General features: G+C 34.9%; 1 protein-coding gene across 1 annotated transcript in view; it reads right to left on the bottom strand.

Moving 5' to 3' along the window:
• MIGA1 (mitoguardin 1) overlaps positions 1-23,248 on the bottom strand; it is a 38,027-nt gene that overhangs the window by 4,943 nt on the left and 9,836 nt on the right. Inside the window, exons 6-14 of the mRNA XM_014069415.2 lie at positions 23,120-23,246; positions 21,348-21,484; positions 20,431-20,554; positions 7,956-8,056; positions 5,913-6,031; positions 5,698-5,770; positions 5,005-5,091; positions 3,710-3,808; positions 3,306-3,440 (exon numbers count right to left, since the gene is read on the bottom strand). Of these exons, the coding sequence (XP_013924890.2) occupies positions 3,306-3,440; positions 3,710-3,808; positions 5,005-5,091; positions 5,698-5,770; positions 5,913-6,031; positions 7,956-8,056; positions 20,431-20,554; positions 21,348-21,484; positions 23,120-23,246 (1,002 nt within the window). The remainder of the gene's footprint in view (positions 1-3,305; positions 3,441-3,709; positions 3,809-5,004; positions 5,092-5,697; positions 5,771-5,912; positions 6,032-7,955; positions 8,057-20,430; positions 20,555-21,347; positions 21,485-23,119; positions 23,247-23,248) is intronic.

Below are 23,248 nucleotides of genomic sequence, written 5' to 3' on the forward strand. Positions count from 1 at the left end.
AGCAGTTTTGTCCTAATAAGGACTGGAATCATACAATATACAGATGGCAAATCTAGACTTTTACTTCCCGTAGGATGTAGCAGAATTTTAATGGAATGTACTACAACATTCTAAGTACTAGGAAGTAAAATGAGACTGGCCAAAACCAGTTCAGACATAAACAAAATATATAATAAAAGAAAGTAAAACTATTCAAAACAGAATGAAAGCTTGCAGACTAGAAGATGTATGACTTCCTCTCAGAGAATTCCAAATAGCCATTGTCTCACTTTTTTTTTTTACTAGATCTTAGCCAGACTGATCAAATGAAATAGGCAAGGAAGAAAATATATGGCATATTTATTGTTCCTCTTCCTGGAATTGGAGCAATATGGTGAAGCTCACAACTCTGTCAACTGCAGAGAAATTAGATTCAATACAAATAACACAGAAAGAACTGAAGAGTAGAAGTCAAAGTGAGGAGAAAGAAAAGGTGCACATATATCTCTGAAAAAGAAGAAAGACAAAAAGGAAATAACAATGAGTAAGTTGGATTCTGTACTGATCCAGCACCCTGAATGCTGGATTGGCACAGAAAGGAATGAATGGATAACAATGGCAGGTCAGACTTGCTTCCAAGACAGATGAAGAGGAATCTGAGAGGGAAAGAAATATACTCCAGATTAAGAAATGGAAACAAAATTCACAGCTAGAGAAACTCAAATTCTAACCCAATCTAACATATGGCATATTTTTTGAAATTAATTTCCATTTTGTTAGTACATTACAGCCTTTGGACCTCTGCTATTAGAACTCAGGTATATGTATGAAGATGCTGCGAAGGATTTAAAAACAGAATTTAGAATTGGATCCAGAAATGGCCAAATGCCAATGATGATTCACTGTGACTGGAACATCAAGTTCCAGTCACAGTTCCTGATGCCACGACTTGTTCATCTGCAGTTTGTGGACAATCTCCAAAGGGGAGCCTCGTGTACAATGCTTTGTAAAAAATGAAGTGAGACGTATTAAAGGATGGATCACTGAAGCCAAGTAATCTCTATCCATGTGGATTTGTTGCTGGAATACCAACCAGTAGGCTAAAAAGCAGAAAGTTGTACCCCTAATGAAAAAAAAGGGACTACGAAATGCTTTCAATCTATGAATGTGAAATATATCATCCATACGTCAATACAGGTAGTTCTCGACTTACAGCAGTTCATTTAGCAACCATTACAACGGCACTGAAAAAAGTGATTTATGGCCATTATTCACACTTACAACCATTACATTATCTCCATGGTCACATAATCAAAATTAAAATGCTTCTCAGCTGTCTCACATTTATGATGGTTGCAGCATGCCAGGTTCATATGATCACCTTTTGCGAACTTCTGAAAAGCAAAGTCAATGGGGAAACCAGGTTCACTTAACAACCATGTTACCAACTTAACAGTTGCAGTGATTCACTTAACAACTGTGGCAAGAACAGTCGTAAAATGGGGAAAAATTCACTTAACAAATGTTTTGCTTAGCAACATAAATTTTGGGCTCAATTGTGGTCGTAAATTGAGGACCACCTGTAATACTAATGTGTAAATCTCCCAGTAATTTCAACTAATTACTTTTGGGGAAATAATAAATAGCATAAGGGATAAGAAAGAATTCTAAGGAACTACAAAATATTCAAGCTCTTTGCCAAGAAAAGAAATGCTAACCAACGGTCTATAATTATTACAGTATGATCATCTACATCTGATGATGGCTCTGCTAAAAAAAATGACACTACTATATTCCTTAATAGAATTGCAATATTCTTTCTCTTAAATAGGAGTCTATGATCTCACAGACTCACTAATCGTACTTTGCCTAGCTATAATAAACTGGGATAGGCAAAGTGCAGAGCAACAAAATACCAGACAAATTGTCCTTATTTTTGATCCCTTAAAACTGCAACATGCAATAATGTACTGTATGTATTGTGGAATCTAAGCTATAGGGCCTGTAAACAATTATGTTATCAAATATGTCTTGCAAACATGTCACAATATGCTACAAAAATTCTAGCAGCTCTTCTCTTTGAGCTAAAACCCAAAACAGCAACAATGTTAAGAGAAGTGAAGATGGCTGAAGAATAAAAATTATTTTTCATTTCATCACTCCTACTGAATAGGTTCAATAGTGAACTTAATGAAATCTAAAAGGATTTTATTTATTTATCAGGAAAAAAACATCACGTATATGTGTGTGTGTGTGTGTGTGTGTGTGTGTGTGTATGTATGTGTGTATGTATGTATGTATGTATGTATGTATGTATGTATTTACATAGAGAGAGAGAGAGAGGGCCATGGCTGCCATGAAGGTAGTAACATGCCAGCCTTATAAGTTAGACCAGACAAAGAACAGGACCAGATGAGCTAATTCTTCTTTATTGAAATGCCCTGTCCACATTCCTGCTGCAGGTTCAGTTGTCTTTTAACTGACTATTCTCTTGGCTGTGTTTCTTTGCTCTTTCTCCCAAGGCCATTCTCAAATATCACTACATAGCATCCATCACTGATCTATACCTAATGAAAATATTGCTACAGCATCAAATTTAAGATCCTCTCCATCAGCCACAGGTGATTGGGTGGGTGCTTAACCTGCCTAACTCTATCCCTAACCCAACCCTTTAACCTGATCTGATGTTGACTAGAGTATAGGGAAAGGCTGATTATACACAGTTCTGGTGTTGGTTTTACATATATCCTAACACACGTAAATCACGAACAAGGGACATATTAACTGACCTGGAGCATAACAAAAAGTAGAAGAGAAACAGTTATTTAGACCATTATGTAAGATGTTTAATGGCATTTCTTCACATGTAGCACATCAAATTATTGAATTTTATACTCCTTCATACTTGGATGTTACTATAAAATATGGTCTAAAAATTATGAAAAAAAATCAGAGACTTAAATCAACTAAGAAAACATAACCATAGCAATTTTGAAAACATTACATAAAAAAAGGAAAGTTCTATAATAAGCTTTCATTTAAAGTATGACTCATCTTACTTGGAACCAATACACCACAACCCTTTTTCTCGGTGGATCCAAGAGAATCATATCTCACTTTCTTTCTCACCGGAGTACCATCATCCTATTCACTCTGCTTAAAGTGCTTTATACTCTACAGAGACTGCCTCTTATCCATACTTTTAAAAGTTGAAAAATACTTCGCTCTACAAACTGTGTCCCAGCCTGACGTCAATATCTGTAATTGGTATCTTCTGCCAGTTAACGCTACTATCGAAGCATGGAATGAAACAAATATGGACTTACAGTTTCTTTGAAGGAGGAGTTCAACCAGTGGTTATTAACTATATTCTGTATAGACATGGGTGGGTTCTCTAAGTCTTCAAAAGAATCCATTAATATGAAGTCCAAAACAACATCATAAAAGTTTAAATGTTTCACCTACATGAGGATCAAATTTTAAAAAGGTACTGAGCACATGTATAGAAAAGAAAAATCATTAACAACTCATGCTATAAATTACAATAAAAATCCTAGCGATATTTTAAACAAATTGTTTATTCAAACTTGGTAAATGTAAAATAATAAATAAACTAGATAAAAATAACACAGTTCTTGAAATATAAACAAAATAAATTTCAGTAAGGAAATTATAGCTATCTAGGGCCAAAAAAGAAAAAAAAAGCTAAAAACCTTAATTGAAAGCATACCCCATAAGCAGCCAACTCCATTTTAGTATGAATCCATTGATCCGCTTGTTCTAAAAAAGAGATCATTTCATCAAATACTTCCTCAAATTTCTTTGGGTTCTGTAAAGAAAAACAGAAAACTGAAGAAATAACTTGCACATTATATGGATTCTGTCATCCTTGCCTTAAAATTGACATCACTGTTAATTTGTAAATCAAAGGGTAATCTAGAAATAAAAAAGTATCTCCACTATAAAGTAAAGGTAAAAGTTCCCCTCGCACATATGTGCTAAACCTCTTGCATCCTGGACATAAATTGTTTCAACTCCTACCCTCAAAACAATGCTATAGAGCACTGCACACCAAGAGAACTAAACACAAGAACAGTTTTTTCCCGAACGCCCTCATTCTGTTAAACAAATAATTCCTTACCACTGTCAAACTATTCACTAAGGCTGCATTACTATTCCTATTAGTCTTCTCATTGTTCCTATCACCCATCTCCTCCCACTTATAATGGTATGTAACTTTGTTGCTTGTATCCTTACGGTTTATATTGATTGTTTCCTGATTGCTTATTTGCACCCTATGACTATCATTAAGTGCTGTACCTTATGATTCTTGATGAATGTATCTTGTCTTTTTATGTACACGGAGAACATATGCACCAAAAACAAATTCTTTATGTGTCCAATCACACTTGGCCAATAAAGAATTCTATCCTATCCTATCCTAGTCGTTCCTGACTCTAGGGGGCAGTGCTCATCTCAGTTTCAAAGCTGAAGAGCCAGTGCTGTCCAAAGACGTGCCAGTGGTCATTGTGGCCAGCATGACTAAACACCGAAGGAGCACGGAACGCAGTTATCTTCCCACCAAAGTGGTCCCTATTTTTCTACTTTCATTTTTACATGCTTTCGAACTGCTAGGTTGGCAAAAGATGGGACAAGTAAGGGAAGCTCACTCCGTTACACGGCACTAGGGATTCGAACCGCCGAACTGCTGACCTAAGAACTCAGTGTCTTAGCCACTGAGCCACCATGTATAAGGCATACTATATTAAGGCATACTATATTGTGATATCTGAGTTTGCATACATGTTTTATAAAATGACACGTAAAACAATACATTTGGGAAATATAAAACATATAGCTATAAACTCTTATGAACAATCACTGCCATATGTAGACCAAATTTATAATTTTAAAATGAGAATACTACTTCTCCAAAATAGGAATAGTTGTTTCTTAACTCATGTAATAAGGGCATTAAATGGTCAAGCCTGTTACAATACACTTATTAAAACAAAAAAGGTTTACCTTTCTTGCTCTCAAAATTAAAGCACATAAAATTCTTCTGCCACTTTCAGCAAGAAATATTCGATTTGCAGAGTCTGAAAGAATGACCTGTTTTTTAAAAAAAGAAACCATTAATGAGTGAAACGTTAGAACTCAAAATTGAAACCAAATGCACAAATCCATCTACGTTTTGGGCCCTATTACTCAAAGATAAATTTCACTAAATATCTTCTTCTTGAGTAAAGTTGCTTTATCAAGAAGGGGAATGGAATCTCTAGCTGTGTTCACACAATGCCCTAAGCCCGTGATGGTGAACCTATGGCACGCCTGCCACAGATGGCATGCAGAACCCTCTTTGTGGGCTTGCGAACTGTCACCCCAGCTCAGTTCCGCCGCGCAAGCTTCCCAATGGCCAGCTGGTTTTCGGCTCTCTGCCAAGCATGCGCAGGGGGTGGGGCGCATGCAGGAGATGCGCGTGCATGCATGGGAAGGGGGGCACACGTTGAATAAACTTTGGATAAACTTTGTAAACTTTAAATAGTTGCTAAGCAGCCAATTATAAAACAAGGACTACCTGTACCTTGTAAAAGCTACATAACATTGATTATGTAACTTGTTTGGTCCTGATTACAAATCTCCTCTATGTAATAATTTAATACAGATACGCCAAAAGTAGCACAAAGATGAGTTAAAATGTGTCTCATGGAGTTCTACCTGAAAAGCTTGCCGTATACAGTGGAGCTTAGCAAGGAAGTCACTGTCTCCCAAACATTCCAACATTTCAGTCCTATGCACAAAATAAAGAATATTTCAAAGATAATCACTGACTGGCCCTTTGATTTAGACATATTTCAAAACAATCAATGTAAGTTCTGACAACGTTTTAGAAATTCTGCCATAAAGATTTTTAGAAATGTAAAGACATTTACCTTAAGACACGTGAATAAATCTTTCCTTCTTCTGCCATGCGCAAAGCTTCTTCATATAATGGGCAGTGGCAAAGTGAATCCATGTGGTAATAGTTTCGGCTCTCTTTGTGTTCTGTAAGCTAAAATAAAATCGTTTTATTACCAAGTTACTTTCAGAGTCATAACACCTTTGTAGTCTTTTGAAAGGCACCTGCTTTTTAATATCACTTTACATTGCAGATTATGAAAATCAAATATGTAAAAGAAAAGCTAGAATAACACATGGATCAGACATAGATATGGTACTTTGTAAAAACAGCAGAATAAAGAGAAATTAAGAATAGGGAAATAAATATCCACAGTATATTAAGGCAGAAAATTACATTCTTGGACAGCAAAAATAGCTTTGTTGGCCCCGCAAAATAGGGATATCTAGCCGCGATAAATGCCGAAAAGAATTAGATATTAATTTACGCATATATATCTCAAAACTCCAAAGTAATATAAATGACTTAAGTAGTCTGTAAGAAGGGATGAGGCAAAGAAACAGGAAAGTAAAAAAAATATTATTTTGTATCATTAACTGAATAACTGGAGAGGGGATTCTTTTGTTATAAAGTAAAGTATCAAAGACTTTTATTGAATGAATTCCCAAAGCAAATTCTAGGAAAAGAATGGAATGCAATAAAACATAATAAAATCTAGCAATAAAAGTCCAAACCATAAAACATTACAATCATTATTAAACTTTGCAATTTGGTGGTCAAACATAGCTAGATGAATAATTGCTTGATTAGAAGCCCTTCATAATGGCAAATCTCCCATTCAGCATTGAAAGCACTCCAAAGTGAATGTCTTCTGCCACATCACTATTATATGCATATTATCAAACTATACTAACAACATTTGAAGAACATAATAAATAGGTGGTCCTATAGAAGAGAGCAGTTTCCCAGATAACCTGGTTTAGGGCTAGATTTATAAATGAAGAATAACTTCCTGGACCCAGCTTTAATAGCTCATTGCCATCCAACGCAGAGCTTTCATATAATATTGTATCTGCTCAATATGGAGACCTACTTACCTGGGTTAGATGGTATTATTCTCCAGTAGCTAGTAGTTTACAAGTCACTTTAACGGGGAGAATATTAATTTTTTGACATTAAAAGTACAATAATATGTATTTGACTTACTTCTACAAACAGGATTTTAACCAATGTTTATGGAACAATATAATTGGCCTAAGATGAGCAATTAATACTGTAATTAACACTGTCCTTTAAAGTCACCTTTCTCAATAATCTAGTAACCTTGAAATTGCTGTTAAATTGAAAAATAAATGACAAAATGAAATCTAATTTACATATGTTCCAGATTAAATGTGTTTTTCTGGGAAATGAACATTACAATTCCAAAAACATGACCATCAGAGAACTTCAAAACCATCATTTTTCTTGCAATGTTTTTATTGAAAAAAATGACCACTAGAATTCATTAGGCATCTTTCTCATGAATTTATGGAAATTTTCATATTCTGCCACTGTAGTCACAGACATATGCTTTTCTACATGGAAAGCATGTGAAGAAGCATTCTAGTCATGCATCTGTGAATATTTCATTGTATGTGTTCTTAACTGTTATGTTTTATGTTATGTATTCATAATTGTTATGAACCAGTTTGAGTGTTGCTTACAGCATCAGGGTAGAAGGCATGATGAGACCATGAGTTCTAGTCCCACCTTAGGCATAAAACCAGCTGGATGACCTTGAGCCAGTCACTTTCACAGCTGTCTCAGCCTTAGGAAGGAGGCAATGGCAAACAAATTCTGAAAAAAATCTTGCCAAGGCAACTGCAGGTAGTTGCCCAGGCAGTCTGAATGGAAAAGAAATTGTTATGTGTATTTGTAATGTTTAAATGTCATAGAATTACATTTAATCTTTATATATCTGTGAATCTGTATACATTTGTCAAGACATTTTGTTCTAGGAGATTTAATTAAAGACCATCATTGAGTACCTCAAGTGCATAATAATTAACACAGTAAGACAGCTTATTCAGTATACCTCAGCAGCTGAAACAAATGAATCTGTTGATCCAATGCTTATTGTATCTCGCAGACTGAATTCATCTGTAATATCTTTCATAGTATTATCCATTTGATTACCTTTAAAAAAAGAGAGAAACATATGAATTAAATTTTGAGTCTTCTTTAAATCCCAACAACTATGACTAATTTTATTTTACTTTTATCTTAACTTATTGTCTGCTTTTTCCAAGATGGCTGCTTTGAATATTGATGGACTGCTGAATTGTATTAAGTGTTACAACAATATCAAATCCTAGGCTTTAGATGGAAATTTGTTAGAGAAAACTTCAGCATGACTAAGCTTAAATTTAATTGATAAATTTACATCAGATAGACACTAATCTCATCAGAGAGCTTTTAAAGAGCCAAGAGCCAAGGTGGCGCAGTGGTTAAATGCAGCACTGCAGGCTACTGCTAGATCAGCAGGTCAGCGGTTCAAATCTCACCGGCTCAGGGTTGACTCAGCCTTCCATCCTTCCGAGGTGGGTAAAATGAGGACCCAGATTGTTGGGGGCAATATGCTGACTCTCTGTAAACCGCTTAGAGAGGCCTGAAAGGCCTATGAAGCGGTATATAAGTCTACTGCTATTGCTATTGCTATTAAATTAACTCCTAAAGTAGAATGTTATATGCAACAGTGTTTGTTCTATTTCATATACTATTTTAGAAATATTCTTTTGTAGTTTCAAAAATAAATAAAATATTTTACCAGGTTCTCAGCTGTTTTGACCCAAAGCAAAGTAAAACCACATTATTAAAAAAGTTATTTTATTTTTACTTAATTTTTACAGTAAACTTCAAAAAATAAAATGCTGTTTTCTTATTATGCATTTGGGCAGTAGAAGTTATATACATAGGAACATTTAAATTTTCACCCATGTCTTGAAAACAGAAAAGAAATCTTATTAACACAGACATTCATAATAACACCTGGGGGATTAAATGTTTGAAACTACAGTACACCAGAGCTCTTTGAAACTTACTAAGTTTCTGTCATATAGCTGTGACTTATAACAGAAAGTTATAGAACCACTTTTGTTTTTCTCTTCTCTAAAAAGTCATTAGACCGAAGTCAGATGTTCACTGCTGTAAATTGCAACGATTATCTTTAGTGTTCAGCTCGGGGGTGAAATGCTACCGGTTCACCCAAACCAGTAGTAAAAAAAATGCCACTGGTTTACCCAAACCGGTAGCTCCGACGATCAGCTGTACGATGATCAGCTGTGCTGCACAATTAATTACTGGTTTGCCCAAACTGGTAGCATTTTTTACTACCATTTTGGGCGAACGGCACGCATGCGCACATAGCGCCAACTGGTAGCAGACTTCTAGTTCAGCTCTTTAGTCAAAGTTTCTAAAATGAAGTCTATGGAAGCATTATGATACTGCAATTGGTACATAAAACAAAGGGATAAAAATTATGCACAATCTTTCATTTTCTACTTAACAAATAAGAGGCTTTTAAAAAATTGTGTTTTTCTAACATACAGTACCTTTAAAGAACACTGAAATGATTTTTAGAAAGAAAACAGAGAAAAACATGTGGATTTCAATTATTTGGCCTCTATATACATAGCATAAGTTTATATGGTATCTTGGATATTTTCTGAAAATTATTTTCATGGTATATTACAAGTGCAAAGCTGTGAGACTGAAAAAAGTAACTTATTCAATAAGAAAGAAACAAGTACAAGAAATACTTATTTACTAGAAAACATAACAGGTGCTTAGAAATAAGTTGCTAGGCTAACAACTGAGTCATTTTCAGAAAAATACATATAAACATATATTAAATGTGCTATATTTTTCTCTGACTGAATCCTTCAAAAGAAATCCCTGGGTTGTAACTACACGTATCATAAGCCATGGTGGTGCAGTGGTTAGAGTGCAGTACTGCGGGCTACTTCTGCTACCTGTTGGCTGCCTGCAATTTGGCAGTTCAAATCTCATCAGGCTCAAGGTTGACTCAGCCTTCCATCCTTCCAAGGTGGGGTAAAATGAGGACCCAAATTGTTGGGGGCAACCGCTTAAAGAGGGTTAACAGAGCCCTGTAAAGCGGTATATGTCTAAGTGTTATTGCTATCAATGTCATCACAAAGACAGATTTTTCACATATTTTAAATCTCATTTATTAGTCATGGAAGACCTGAATAGATCTTCAGGTCTTCTATGACTAATGTATGAGATCTTGGAAGCCTTGGTGATCTCTGACCTTCATTATTTGCTTGGACATTTCATTATTTGACTAGGTAACATTATCAGTGCAAGTGAATGTGGGGTTTGTTCCCTGTTTATTTATAGTGGGTTGCCCAGCCAGTGTTCTCCTTGGTAATTTAGGTTAGTTTAGGTTAGATTAGATTAGGACATTGTTTTCTGCTTCTCATGTTAATTCCTGCATATCTGGATAATGTTTGCTGGAGAGGATGTGTTCTGGTCCTTTTTGTTTCTTTCTTAGCATTTCAATTATCTCTTTTGAATGGTATGTAAATGTGGTTTATCTCTATGTGTCTGGGTTGTTACAGTGCATTTATACTCATCTGGATATGAGAACTTGTCAACTAAGATTTGTGTGTGCTATTTTCAACTCATGTTTATGTCAGAGAATACCTTGCTTTAGTTTTCAGCATCAATGCCAAAAAAAGGGGGAAGTGCCTTTTTGGATGTATCATTTCATAGTTAAGATTTATAGAGAGCTTCAATTTGAGCAATCCCATTTACAAATTTCTAACCATTGTAAACAAATGCATAAAACTTTGAAAGTTCTACCTGTCAGGTGTGCCTCCCTCAATAACCAAGAAAGAAACCGCTCAACTCCATTGTTTGTGGAATTAAAAGTACTTTTACTGGCTATGAATAGATAGCAGCGAAGTAAAGCAAGGTCTGAGGCAGAAAAGTGCGAAATCATACATATTAAACATTTGCCCAGCCCCCTCCCTCCAACAACCCCCACCCCATTACCCAATCTGCAACTCCCTTAGGTGTCATGTGGGTTGCATCTCCAAGAAGCATCATCAGGTTGGTATGCAGGACGGTTGACCTTGACCAGGTCCAAACATCGGCCACCAGCATGCGCAGAAGATGGTGAGAACCAAACTCCCTTTTTGACTAATCCTCCTGTACTAAATTCCCATCCCAAATACCATGCCCTCTCCCCATTTCCATGGCAGCCGAAAGCAAGTAAGCGAAGCAGAGGCTGACAATACCCAGCACAAAGCCTACTAGTCTCTATTCATAAATAATAAGCCAGCTGCATTAATTTCTGGCAACTTCCCAACTTATTAAACAAGGTAAGTAAAAGTCAACTACATAAAGGAGATTGTAGGATGCACGCTTTCTAGCTAGCATTTTTCCGTTTCATTAAATAATATCAGCAACATTAATGAATGTTATAAATTTCTCAAATTAGTGACGTCCTCCATTTGCTACGAATGTAACATATGGCTGTAGGTCCTACTTGGGGAAATCTTATGACATGAATAAATTATTTGATCATTCAAATAAAAAAGCAAGCTCGGAGATGCAGAATATTTCAAAACCGCTAAACAGTAATTCCTCTTTACAATTACTTTTTTTTTTAATTCAAAGACATAACATCAAGTGTTATTCAGAGAGCACTTGGTTAATTTCTCCTAGACATCCATATGCTTAAATTTATAATGTACAAATGTTTAAGAGAGATTTAGATAGAGACACTGGCAAAATGAAAGCTCTAGGAATGCACAGCTGCTTGATCCACCCTGCCATTATAGGCAGTCAGTCCCAGATTTCTTACAAAGTCCTGAGTTAGTTACCTCATATGCTATCACCCTATTTATTTCAGAAGACACGGTTCTCAAATGTATCCTCTTGTCTTTAAGTGTCACTGGATTTTCTAAAGCTTATTCTCTTTCCAAAGCAAGCTATAAAGTTGAAAATTGGAAATTAACCTAAAATCAGATTACTTACATTAGCAGAGAGAAACAACACATGGCTGACTGAATAAATACATAAATACATTTTAAATATAAAAAGTTTAACATTTAGAAAAAAAAGACAAAAGGATCTACTCATTTTGGGCAATTATTACTAATTATTATTGTTATCTAAATTACAAGCTACTTCTCTGATCATCATGTTAACAAATCTAAAATATAAAGAAAGTCACTTTTATGGTGATATAACTGTCTGGAAGAGATGAAAATAATTCTGCTTTTTTCCTTGCAAAACTAAAGAAATTGATAACTTTTTAAAATCTGTTTCTCATAGAATTCCTCCTTTCTTAAACATTTCCTTCTTTCAATACTAATATTTAATTTTTCTAATATTTACACAAGTCTTCTTCACTATTTTTTCAAAGGAGAGATTATAATTAGCCACAGAACTAAAGGAATATTTGATTATGAATGAAGGCAAATAAATGTGACCCAGGATCCTGCAAAATTTCATCAGCTTTTAAATGAAAGATGGAATGGGTGAACAAAATAACAGATTTTGAAATCCTACTGCTTATTATCAGCTGTACTATTTAAAACTGGCCTTTTCTACCTGTCTAGCCACCGTGTTTCCTGCAAGTTTATTCTAGTGTTAATTCCATTCCGTTTTTTTTTAACTTTTTGGATCTGACTATCATATGTTTCTGTTTCTAACTTCAAACATTTCAATATACATTTTCATCATTTTCAACACTATATAATTATTTGTAGTAAAATCAAAACAATAATTTAAAAGGAGTTATTGAGATACTGTTAAAATGCAACAAACACTGTGTCCAAAAGTAGGACCAGCTCCAGTTAATTTTCATTGTTCAACTGCCCTGTCTGAAACATAGTTTATCAAATTTACAAAATACAATATTATTTGCAACCTCAAGTTAGGTTTTTTTCCCTACTATCTTATATCTGTAACATAATTTTTGTGATATGAAAACAGTAGAATAATGGCAGGGTGCTTTTTGGCTGCTAAGCTCACGTGCTGTCTGTCTGGAAGAGCTTAAATGTCCAATTCATAGAAGAGGCTTAAAAATCAGTAAGCTCCAAATCCCCGGACTCAACACACTGCTCTCATTCCCAGCTGCCCTGACCTTCTTCCTCTTTGCTAAATTATTTACTGTATAATCTGGGTGCATTAAATCCTCATACTTATCTAAGGAACATTTTTGTTATATCCATTCTACTCAAGAGTACCACTGGCCGTTTCCAAAAGCACTTCTGGAAAACATGCTTAACAGGACAGTATCCTCTTCCTTGTCAGCCTTTATTACAATTAAAACAGCCAACTTGATCACAATTCCCAGCAGCAAGCCTTCCTGTAATATGCCATCACTTTGGCCAATATGCCAGGCTAAGTCTAACTCTTTATCTGGACAGTTTATGTCTGCCTGCAACCTCGTGAATTAAAGAAAAGGGCCAAAGCTCAAGGAAGAACGAAGTGATGTAAAATTTTGCTCTATTTCTAGAGCAGAAGAAAAAAATGTGATGAGTCTCACTGAAAATATTTCCCATCCAGCATCATGTTTCCAGAACAGAATGACAAATGGCTTCATCAGAAACCTAGAAACATCCATTGTGCTCTCTAGGTACTGCCTTAAAACTTTGAGGAAACAGGCACCCAACATACACAAAACAAGTATGTTCTTTACCAGTTTCAGTTGATCAAAAATTAAAATCCACACAGCATAGCAAATAAAGCTTAGGTTGTTCACACACAGAAGTGTCACAATACTGATTTAGAGTGCTTTAAAACTTCGGCAAAACAAAATGAAGCAACAAAGGCTTAGCAATAACTACAGTATTTGACTTCTCTACTCTTATTAAACATGAATGAACTCAGAGAGACTTTTATTTACATTCCTTACATATGTGGGAGAGCAGGAAAAATAAAAGCCATATACAGTATGAAATTCATAAACATACTGGGCTTCACTGCTAAAAAGGAAAGAGCTTGTAATTATTTTGAACTCATTAAACTGCTTAATCTAAGGCCTGTTTAAGAGACAGGAAAGAACATTATATAGTATATATAAATGTTAACATTTTCCTGATATTTGTTCTAAGATACTGTTCAAAGAAGAGCCTGGAAGAGTTCTTTTGGAGGACATGAACTCAAGCAGCACACTGACTAGCTTTTGATTGGGACATTCGTTTGAATTACAGAAATGTATTCAAAATATCCTTCAGCTTATTTAACCATGGTCTATTATTTTGGCCTGTTGTTTTCCTTCTCATTTGTCAAATCCTTTCTGTTACAACCTTCCTATAGGTATTGAAACTTTAACCCCTTTATTAATACTGGCATTTATTAATAACAGTATTACCACTTGATATGCTGCAGGCAGGGTTAATTTGAACTTGGGTGTTTTGCTAGATAACTCAGAGCAAAGAGCTAGGTTTCCCTCTTCCCATGTGTCTGCTAATTCCTGTCACAGTCATTGTCCCCATTGGGCAGCTGTCCCCTGAGGCAACTATTAAGGGGGAATCTAATTGCCTAACTTCACTGCCTAACATTTTACTGGTACCACGTTCTGTGCCCCCGATATCAGAAGCTAGAAAACGTAAACATTTGACTGAAAGGGAACATTAGGAGGGTCATATCTCTCCAGTATACTTGAGGAAAGAGGGGGGTATCACTAAAAATTATATAAACTAATCATTATGAGATAGTTTACAAACCAAAGATCTTTTTAGTAGGGAAAACAAGGAAATCAAGAAAACTATCGGGGGAAAGAAGGCTCTTAAGCAGGTATAACAGAAGAGAATGAAAACCTTCGTGATTTTTTTTTTTTTGAAATAAAATAATATTTCAGATTTTCAGTAGCTACCAGAAGTAGGACATTATTTAAAGAGAAGCACACATTCAAAATACAGTTAAATAAATGTATAACTATCAAGGCCAATATTTGTAGTTCCTTATTTTCAGCATAACTGCCTTCTTTACACAAGTTTTTTTTATAAGATTACTAGAAATCTGTGAACCATTGGGTCATCATTTTGGAGACATTTCCCTACCAAATTCCTTTAGGTATATAATAATAAATATAATAATATAATATAATAAATATAATATAATATAATAAATATAATAAATATAATAAAAATATAATATAATATAATAATATACCAGTAGTACAAGTAGTATGCATAACCAGGAACCAAGCTTAGATTATAAAAATCAGTGATTATAAGAATCAGCTACTAACAATAGCATTGGTTTATTAATCAAACATTAAAAAACATAATGCTTAGAAAAAGCTGCAATTCACACACTGATTGCAATTTGGATGGGGTTCCACTTTCAAACTGTGCCTTAGGACAGCAGACTTCAACAAATTTAGACAGAATATAAAAAATGCATACATGGCTTAACACAATCTAATTCACTCAACTGTCTCTATCTCGCTGACTCTACCTGTATATATTGTACTTTCCTTGCATAAGGTATTTAGACAAAACTGGGGGTAATATTCTTCTTTTACAAACTTTGTTATTTACTGGCTAATAACAACCAAATTTTTTAGTCTATGCAAAAATGTTAGTCTGGCAGCAAATCAGTTAGAAAGAGTTGTGTAAATTGCATGGCAGGGTCTTAACACAGGGCTTACTTACCATGTAACAATAATAATGTGACTGACGAAATTCTGGACATTAGCTCTGTTATTGGGCTTTGCTATAATTCACATCAGCCAGCTGTATTTTTAATTTGCTATAAAATACTGTGCATATTTCTGTTGTGATTAAATAAATATGTCCAATTAACTTGCTTTTTCTGAATGCATGAAAAATAAAAAATGAAGTAGGAAGGGGAAAAAAATACTTCTGGCACTAGAGTGTATTTTAATTCCTGTTCCAAAAGACTAACAGACTAATTTGGTCTTCCTACCATTTGTATAAAAAACAAAACAAAACCCTAGTTTATGTTCTACCAATGTGGAGTTCATAATTAATATTTTCTAGGAATGTTTTCTAAGAATATTCCAGGAAAGCCTCATATGATATGAGAACTCTGATTGTGAGGGGTGGTGGTGGTAGAGTCAGTTTTCAAATCTTAACTCATACATCTATCTTGAAGCTATGACTAACGCCAACGAAGGACATATATGACTTTGGAGCCGCTAAACTCTGAATCAGAGAATCCAAATAAAACTCAGCTGTTAATCTCAGTAACCTACTTCTCACAACTTGTGAATAGCAAAAGTATGTTGCAATATTAAACATTGGGGGAAGAGTCCCACAAAAATCCACCGTCAGATTAAGCTGTAATTAGTTCCTGCGCTCATTGGAACCTACTTTGCTATTTTCTAGATAAGAAAATTATAAAACTGCAAACATCTATGCCATACATCTTTACCCTTGTAAATAGAGTGGAAGAATAGGATGTGATAATGAAGTGGAGAAACCAGGGGGACAGTTGTCACTTTCACTATATGTGGGTGCAAAGTGCAAACCCAAAACGAGATGAGTCAACGGTTCAGTGGGTTCACTGATGAATAAACAGATGTTCAGCAGTAAAATGTGAATCAAAAGAATATACAGAAGATGTTTATTTTTTCTAATTCAGGTTGAGGCACTAGCACAGCTTAGGGATATTAAGATTTTAAGAATTCCAGTGAGTGCATTTTCATTTTTTTCCAAGCCATAATACATTTTTGTTTAAGAGGACTTAGAAATATCAACAAGGAGGGATTTTCCCCCTCATATAGAATATAGGTTGATAGCACAGTTGTAAAAGAACTGATTATTCTTTTTATATACACCATCTCTTCTTTAACTCCCTATTTGCTTAGGCCAAGAAAATTGACAAGCTTAGCATTTAACATCGGAAGCCCACAAACAAAAGCTTTGTATCTTTTCTTCTGTGTTGATAATACCGGTAGGTTAATATTTTCATCTTCAAAATTAGAATTTTTTTTTTCTTCTGTCTTTTTTATTTTTGCCAAGAAACCAATTGCTTATATATGTTTCAAACTTGGCAACTTTAAGATACGTGGACTTCAACTCTTAGAATTCTGAAGCCTGCATGCTGGGAGCTGATATTCACACATCTTAAAGCTGCCAATTTTGAAAAGCATTGTTCTAACTCAATCCACACAGAACTATTCCATTCCCCATTAAGTATCATGTTCAATTTGGCTCAATCTTCAGACAGACGAGACTAAGAAAACAGAAAGTCTTAAATATTTTAGCCTTACTGACCCAATTCCTCCTAGTATTATTACATTACTAAGTTTTTCCTGCCATATTTTCTTTCCATTGTTGTGCCTGAGTTATGCTGTGTTTGGCAGGAGTCTGCTATTTTGCAATGCCAAAAAAGTTGTTGCTAGCTCTTACCTTGTGTTCTTCAACTTTTCAGTTAAAGAAATTATAGTCTATGAAATATGGAATGTAATAGATTGATGAATTTGCTATTGATTCTTATTTAGTATAAATTGTGTATTCAAAATTTGAAGTCAACGAGAGAATTCTATCAGAGTTTGTCTGGTAATTCAAGGCTAAAATTTCACTTAATGGAGGAAAAAAATAAACCGATAAGGAAAAAAAGTTTACTGAAAACATATCGTCTAATGAAACAGCAGATTTTTCATATTAAATTGCTTTGAAAATCATATTAATCATACAGTGATAGTGAAGACAGGGATATGGATCCAAAAGTAAGTTAAAATAAATATTTAGCCCTGGCAATGCATCAGATGTCTTTAATTTCTAGGGAAATTGTATATAAATGTTTGCAATATTAAATATATACATGCTATTAGCATTAATACTAATAAGGAATAAATGGTTAAATAAGTAGAAGTTGTAAGAATTTTGAGAAACTATGTAATTTTACAATTCACTATTCTGCAGACAGGGCAGTCAGATTACAGTTCAATTTCAATAGAGCTGACTTCAATAAGCTAAAAAGGAAAAATCCTGCAAAATGAAATAAAGGCGGCCCAATCACAAGTAAGAAACATGGAAGGTATCTGATGAATCTGGTATAGTTGCATGAAGTGCTTATTGACCAAATGAGAAACAAAAAGAAAGGGGCACATAACTAAAAGAGATTGTAAGGGAATAGCCCAAATTTGTAGGGATAAGGTCAGGAAGACTAGGGGTCAGAAAGACTGCAATGAACACCAAAAATAAAAAAGCATTATATGAATATATGCAAACAAGAGAAAAGTAAAGGAAGCAATGCTGTCTAGAGAAGATAGCGAGATGATGATGGCAACAGTTACTACTCCATTCCTATTTTGCAACTGCCTTTTCACAACAAGAAAATGTGGTCCAACCTGTCAGAAGCTGCATCATTGTAGGGGAGTAGGTGGTAGAAGATAGAAGATAGGCTCAAAGCCTTCAAGTGCAAGAAATGCAAAGTTCTGCACCTAGTAGCAACTCCAAGATAAGCAGCATTAAATAAGCTACTAAAGATGGAATTTTTTGGGAGAGACTTCTCTTGATTTTATAATGCCATCTTAATTTTAATTGGTTTTCTACATTTGATGTAAGCCATCAAAAATCTTTTTTAATGCAATGGGATAGAAATATATTAAATATCTAACTCAACATAATGTTTGTGAGAAGTATCTGGATGTCCTGATAGAACACAAAGTAAACGTAAGTCAGAATTGTGCTAATCATATACTTCTATGAACCATTTTTTAACTTCTCTGCCACCTACATTAGATGATAAGATCTATTTAGGTCTTGTAGTCTCACCACAGACTCCATTCCACCAAGGAGAGCAGTGAACAATAAAATACCCAAGATCTCAGGAAAACGAAATATGAATATGTCCTCTTTGGAGCTTGTTGATAAATATGGAAGATCATAGATTTATCCTTTTTTTTTAAAAAAAAAAAGGAGCAATAGTAGAAGCTGAAAAGATGCCACTCTAGAGATTTGGACAAGGGTGCTGTCTGGGTTCATCCAAGACCTACATTTGACAGCTATGTGTGTCCACAGCAAATAGGAATTAAAGTAATGAAAACATCAGTTATGACAGGTATTACAAAAAGCATGTTAGGTACAACATATTTAAAAAGCCTTTAGTTTTTTTTCTATATACTGTTGGGATGTGGCTTACAATGAGAAGCTGAATTTTTCACGCCTGGAGCACCAATATTATATAGTCATGATAAACATGCATAAAAAAATCAATATGCTATTTCTTCATAAAAAAGATTCTTTTTTAAAACAATAACTTGTAATATTCTAATTATGGCTGAAACATACTATGACATTTATTCAAGTTTTTAAAAATATTGGAAGCTATTGACTTGTCAGGAAAGAAAAATTAAAAATGGAACTGCCGCTGATCATGGGATATGTACATCAATTTCAACATGTTACTGTATGATTTATAGCACGAGATCACACACCCAAGCTCCTTCCTAAATTGCTCTATAAGGTGCTAGAAAACTAAATGTAAAGGTACCTTATCCAAGGAAGTACATTCAAATGCAATATTAAAATAATAGGAATTCTGACCCCTAGTGGCTTTTTTACTTCAGTGTCATAATTTGGTATTAGAAAAAGCATGGAATTCTTAACAAAGTTAAGAATTCGTCGTTTGAGGAAAAATTACCTATTGCATCTGATAAATAAGTCTTCTCCCCCTGGAATTCTATTCCTGGTGGCTTCATGAACATATAGTTTTTTTGGCTGCAAAATAGAAGTGACTTGCTTTTGGCTTCCTGTGGGATGTTGGTTAAAATTCCCAATCTAATTTATAGCCCAGGAAATCCCTAACAGTCTCCCACAGAAATACAGACCAGATCCAATCCTACCAACTTTCTTAGTACAGGTAAGATCAGAGAGATGCTACCACCCGCTAAAACCTCTCTTGACTTCAATCAAATAGAATGACTATTTGAAAAACAAATTCCCTAGGAACAAACTGGGATCAATATAATAAACCATTTTTAAAAAGGAGAAGAGCAAGTCTTAACATGCTTTGCTAACCATATACTGCATCATATTTTAGAATCCACCAAACATTTAATACTCTTTTATTGAGATTAATTTTATATTTGATTGGCCACTACCTATATAGCTATATATATCAAAGTAGGTCACTGGCTAGTGAAGATCTGTATTTTATTTGTATATATCTATACAAATAATCTATATATAGATTATATATAATCTATATTTAAAAAATTACTCCAAATATTTTTAAAGCTTACTTTTATGATTATGGAAATAAATCCAGTTCTGTGGGTATTTTATGTAAAAGAAAGAAAGAAAATACAAATAATGCATTTACCATTATTCCAGACCCCCCTTAGTTATCAAGTATAATTATTACCGTAGTTCAGCCTTCTCTAACTACAGGTCTTCCAATTGGTTGGATCATAATAATTCTCAGTTAATATAGGTCATTTCTAACAAGAGTTACAAGAGTTACAATCATGCACATCTAGATAGAATTGAATTGAAAAAAATGAACTGTATTATGTCATGAAATCTGGAAACTTAAAAATCAAGAAAACTCACCAGCCTCATTGCCAAAAGACCCTGGGTCAGATGCTCCAAGGGAGGCTTCAAATTCTTCCTGAAGGCGGTAGGCTCTCTGGAGCAAAAGTTCAAGCTTATGTATAAACTCTGCACTAATGATATCCTGTAAATAAAAATTGCAAGAAATAAACTAATATTTTAAGCAGCTAATGGAATTGCTGAGATGATTTGCTGATTTGATTTATTTACTGTGGTGATTAATTATTTATACTACATCATATGCAAGAACAGCAGGATTGGAAGAATTAAATAAAGAAGCAGCTAGGTTATTAACCCAATCAAATTAGTCAATACCAACATGTTTACTTCTAGATATATCCTACAGGACAAATGTTCATTTGAGATCATGAAGCTTCCAATAAATAAGTTTATAATACAATATATATATATATATATATATATATATATATATATATATATATATATATATATATATATATATATATATATATATATATATATATATATATATATATATAATGTACGCGCACGCACACACACACAAACACACACAAAATATTTGTCCCTAATCAATGAAATGTTTAATTTTTTTTTGAGTTTATGTGTAGTTATTTTTAATACTTCAAAACCATTATGGGCAATCATCATATTAACACAAGAATCGGCACATAAATTTTTAAAATATTTTTGATGTTAAAATTACAACAAATAGTACAATTTGATATTGAGGAAGAATGACAATATAAGCAACATATTCCTGGGACAGCATTCATTTAAATTACAGATACAAGCCGTCTTTCTTAATGTCTTCAGTGGAAAATGGAATATACAGTTTTAACCCCCTCCTACATTCATATAACAGCATAAAGTTACCTAATAAGCAGCAAATGCTGTGTACTGACATTTTCTTACTGGCTTCCAGGTCTGACACTTACCTCTATCTGTTCTTCTGCAATAGCATCACCTGCTCCAAGCTTGATGGCACCACAGCTGGCTTCATCCTCAACTTGTCTGTTTCGAAAAGTCAATGCCTGTTCCCATCGTTGTAGTGCTTCTTCAAACAGCTCCATCCCTGAAAAAAATGATAAAGCTTCCTTATAATCACACATTTTCTTTATTTTATCTGCAAGTGTGAATCACTCTTCCTTAAGCACACTGTACTAGATGTTCTGGATAGGAAACCCTGAGAGAAAGTGTCAAAATACTACAGCCCACAAAAGATCTGCATTCAATTAGCTGTCCTCTCCTCCCCAATTTATTTCCCTGGTGTATTGGGAACATCCCAACACACCTTCACCTTCAAGCATGGTCAAAAGGGTTAATTAGATGGATTTAGATTCCATTATACTGAAGTGTTTCAGAATAAATACCTAATATTCTTAAAAGCATAAGATTGAGTGGGCACATTGAGACCACAGAAATCAACCTTCTGCTTTGTGCAACAACCCATCCTAAACTAATTCAGGGATTTGAAGAATACTATTTTTTCCCCATTTTATTTGACATTTATAGGCCGCCCTTTTCCCTGAGGGGACTCAGGGCGGCTTACAATTTGTAGGAAGGGAGTGCAAGACAAAACACAAAAAGAAAATGTGGAGTATAATAAAATAAAACAATAAAACACAACATTCATTCAGCATTCGGGTGGGGCGAGATTAGGGTCTTATCCCCAGGCCTGTCGGGATAGCCAGGTCTTGAGGGCTGTGCGGAAGGTCTGGACGGTGGTGAGGGTACGAATCTCCACGGGGAGATCGTTCCAAAGCGTCGGAGCTGCTACTGAGAAGGCTCTCCTCCGCGTAGTCGCCAGTCGGCACTGACTGGCGGATGGAATTCGGAGGAGGCCTACTCTATGCGATCTGATGGGACGAAGGGAGGTAATCGGCAGAAGGCGGTCTCTCAAATAGTCAGATCCACTACCATGGAGGGCTTTATGAATGGTAAGTAGCACCTTGAAGCGCACCCGGAGATCAACAGGTAGCCAGCGCAGCTCACGGAGGATCGGTGTTATGTGGGCGAACCGTGGTGCGCCCACAATCACTCGCGCGGCCGCATTCTGGACTAGCTGAAGTCGCCGGATGCTCTTCAAGGGCAGCCCCATGTAGAGCACATTGCAGTATTCCAGCCTAGAGATCACAAGGGCTACTATCATGACTCTTTTGAATTTTGGTGTTGGAGAAGATTCCTGAGACAGTCAATTAAACAAATAAATGGATCACTGAACTAATCAAGCTAGCATTCTCAGCTGAGACACAAATGGCCAGGTTCACATTATCCTACTTGTGACACAGTGTGTAAATACCTAGCTCTCTGGAGAAATCTCTCATGCTGGGAAAGGTAAAAGAAAAGAGAATGACCAGCAGCCAGGTGAATGGACTCAGTTACAATGACAGTGGTGCACTACTAAAAGACCTGAAAGACCACGCTAGAGATATATCATCATGGACAAAATCTATGTGGTTGCTAAGAATGAACACTAAGTTGATGGCATATAATCACTCAATCCATGTTATGAGATTCAATAAGAAAGCAGTTTGTGAATTTGCATCAGTATCTATTAAACCATAACTTTTATTTAAAAGAATTCTAATTGTTCTTTACATCAGCATTTCATACTTTTGCACTGAAAGGTGAAGTGTTTTAAAATATGTTTATTTTATTTTGTTATACTGTACTTCTAATAATAATACCATAAATATTATATATTTACCCATCAAGTATAAATTTTCTGGAGTAGTTACTGGAATATTGACTAGCTTCATATTATCTTCATCTGTTTTATCCCAGGAATTAGAATTCACACAAACACAACTAGGACAAGAGATGGCACTGTGGGCCT

This window comes from Thamnophis sirtalis, unplaced genomic scaffold (assembly GCF_051295495.1).
Source record: "Thamnophis sirtalis isolate CommonGarterSnake01/CBP01778 unplaced genomic scaffold, rThaSir2_p1.2 scaffold_7, whole genome shotgun sequence".
Classification (NCBI taxonomy): domain Eukaryota; kingdom Metazoa; phylum Chordata; class Lepidosauria; order Squamata; family Natricidae; genus Thamnophis; species Thamnophis sirtalis.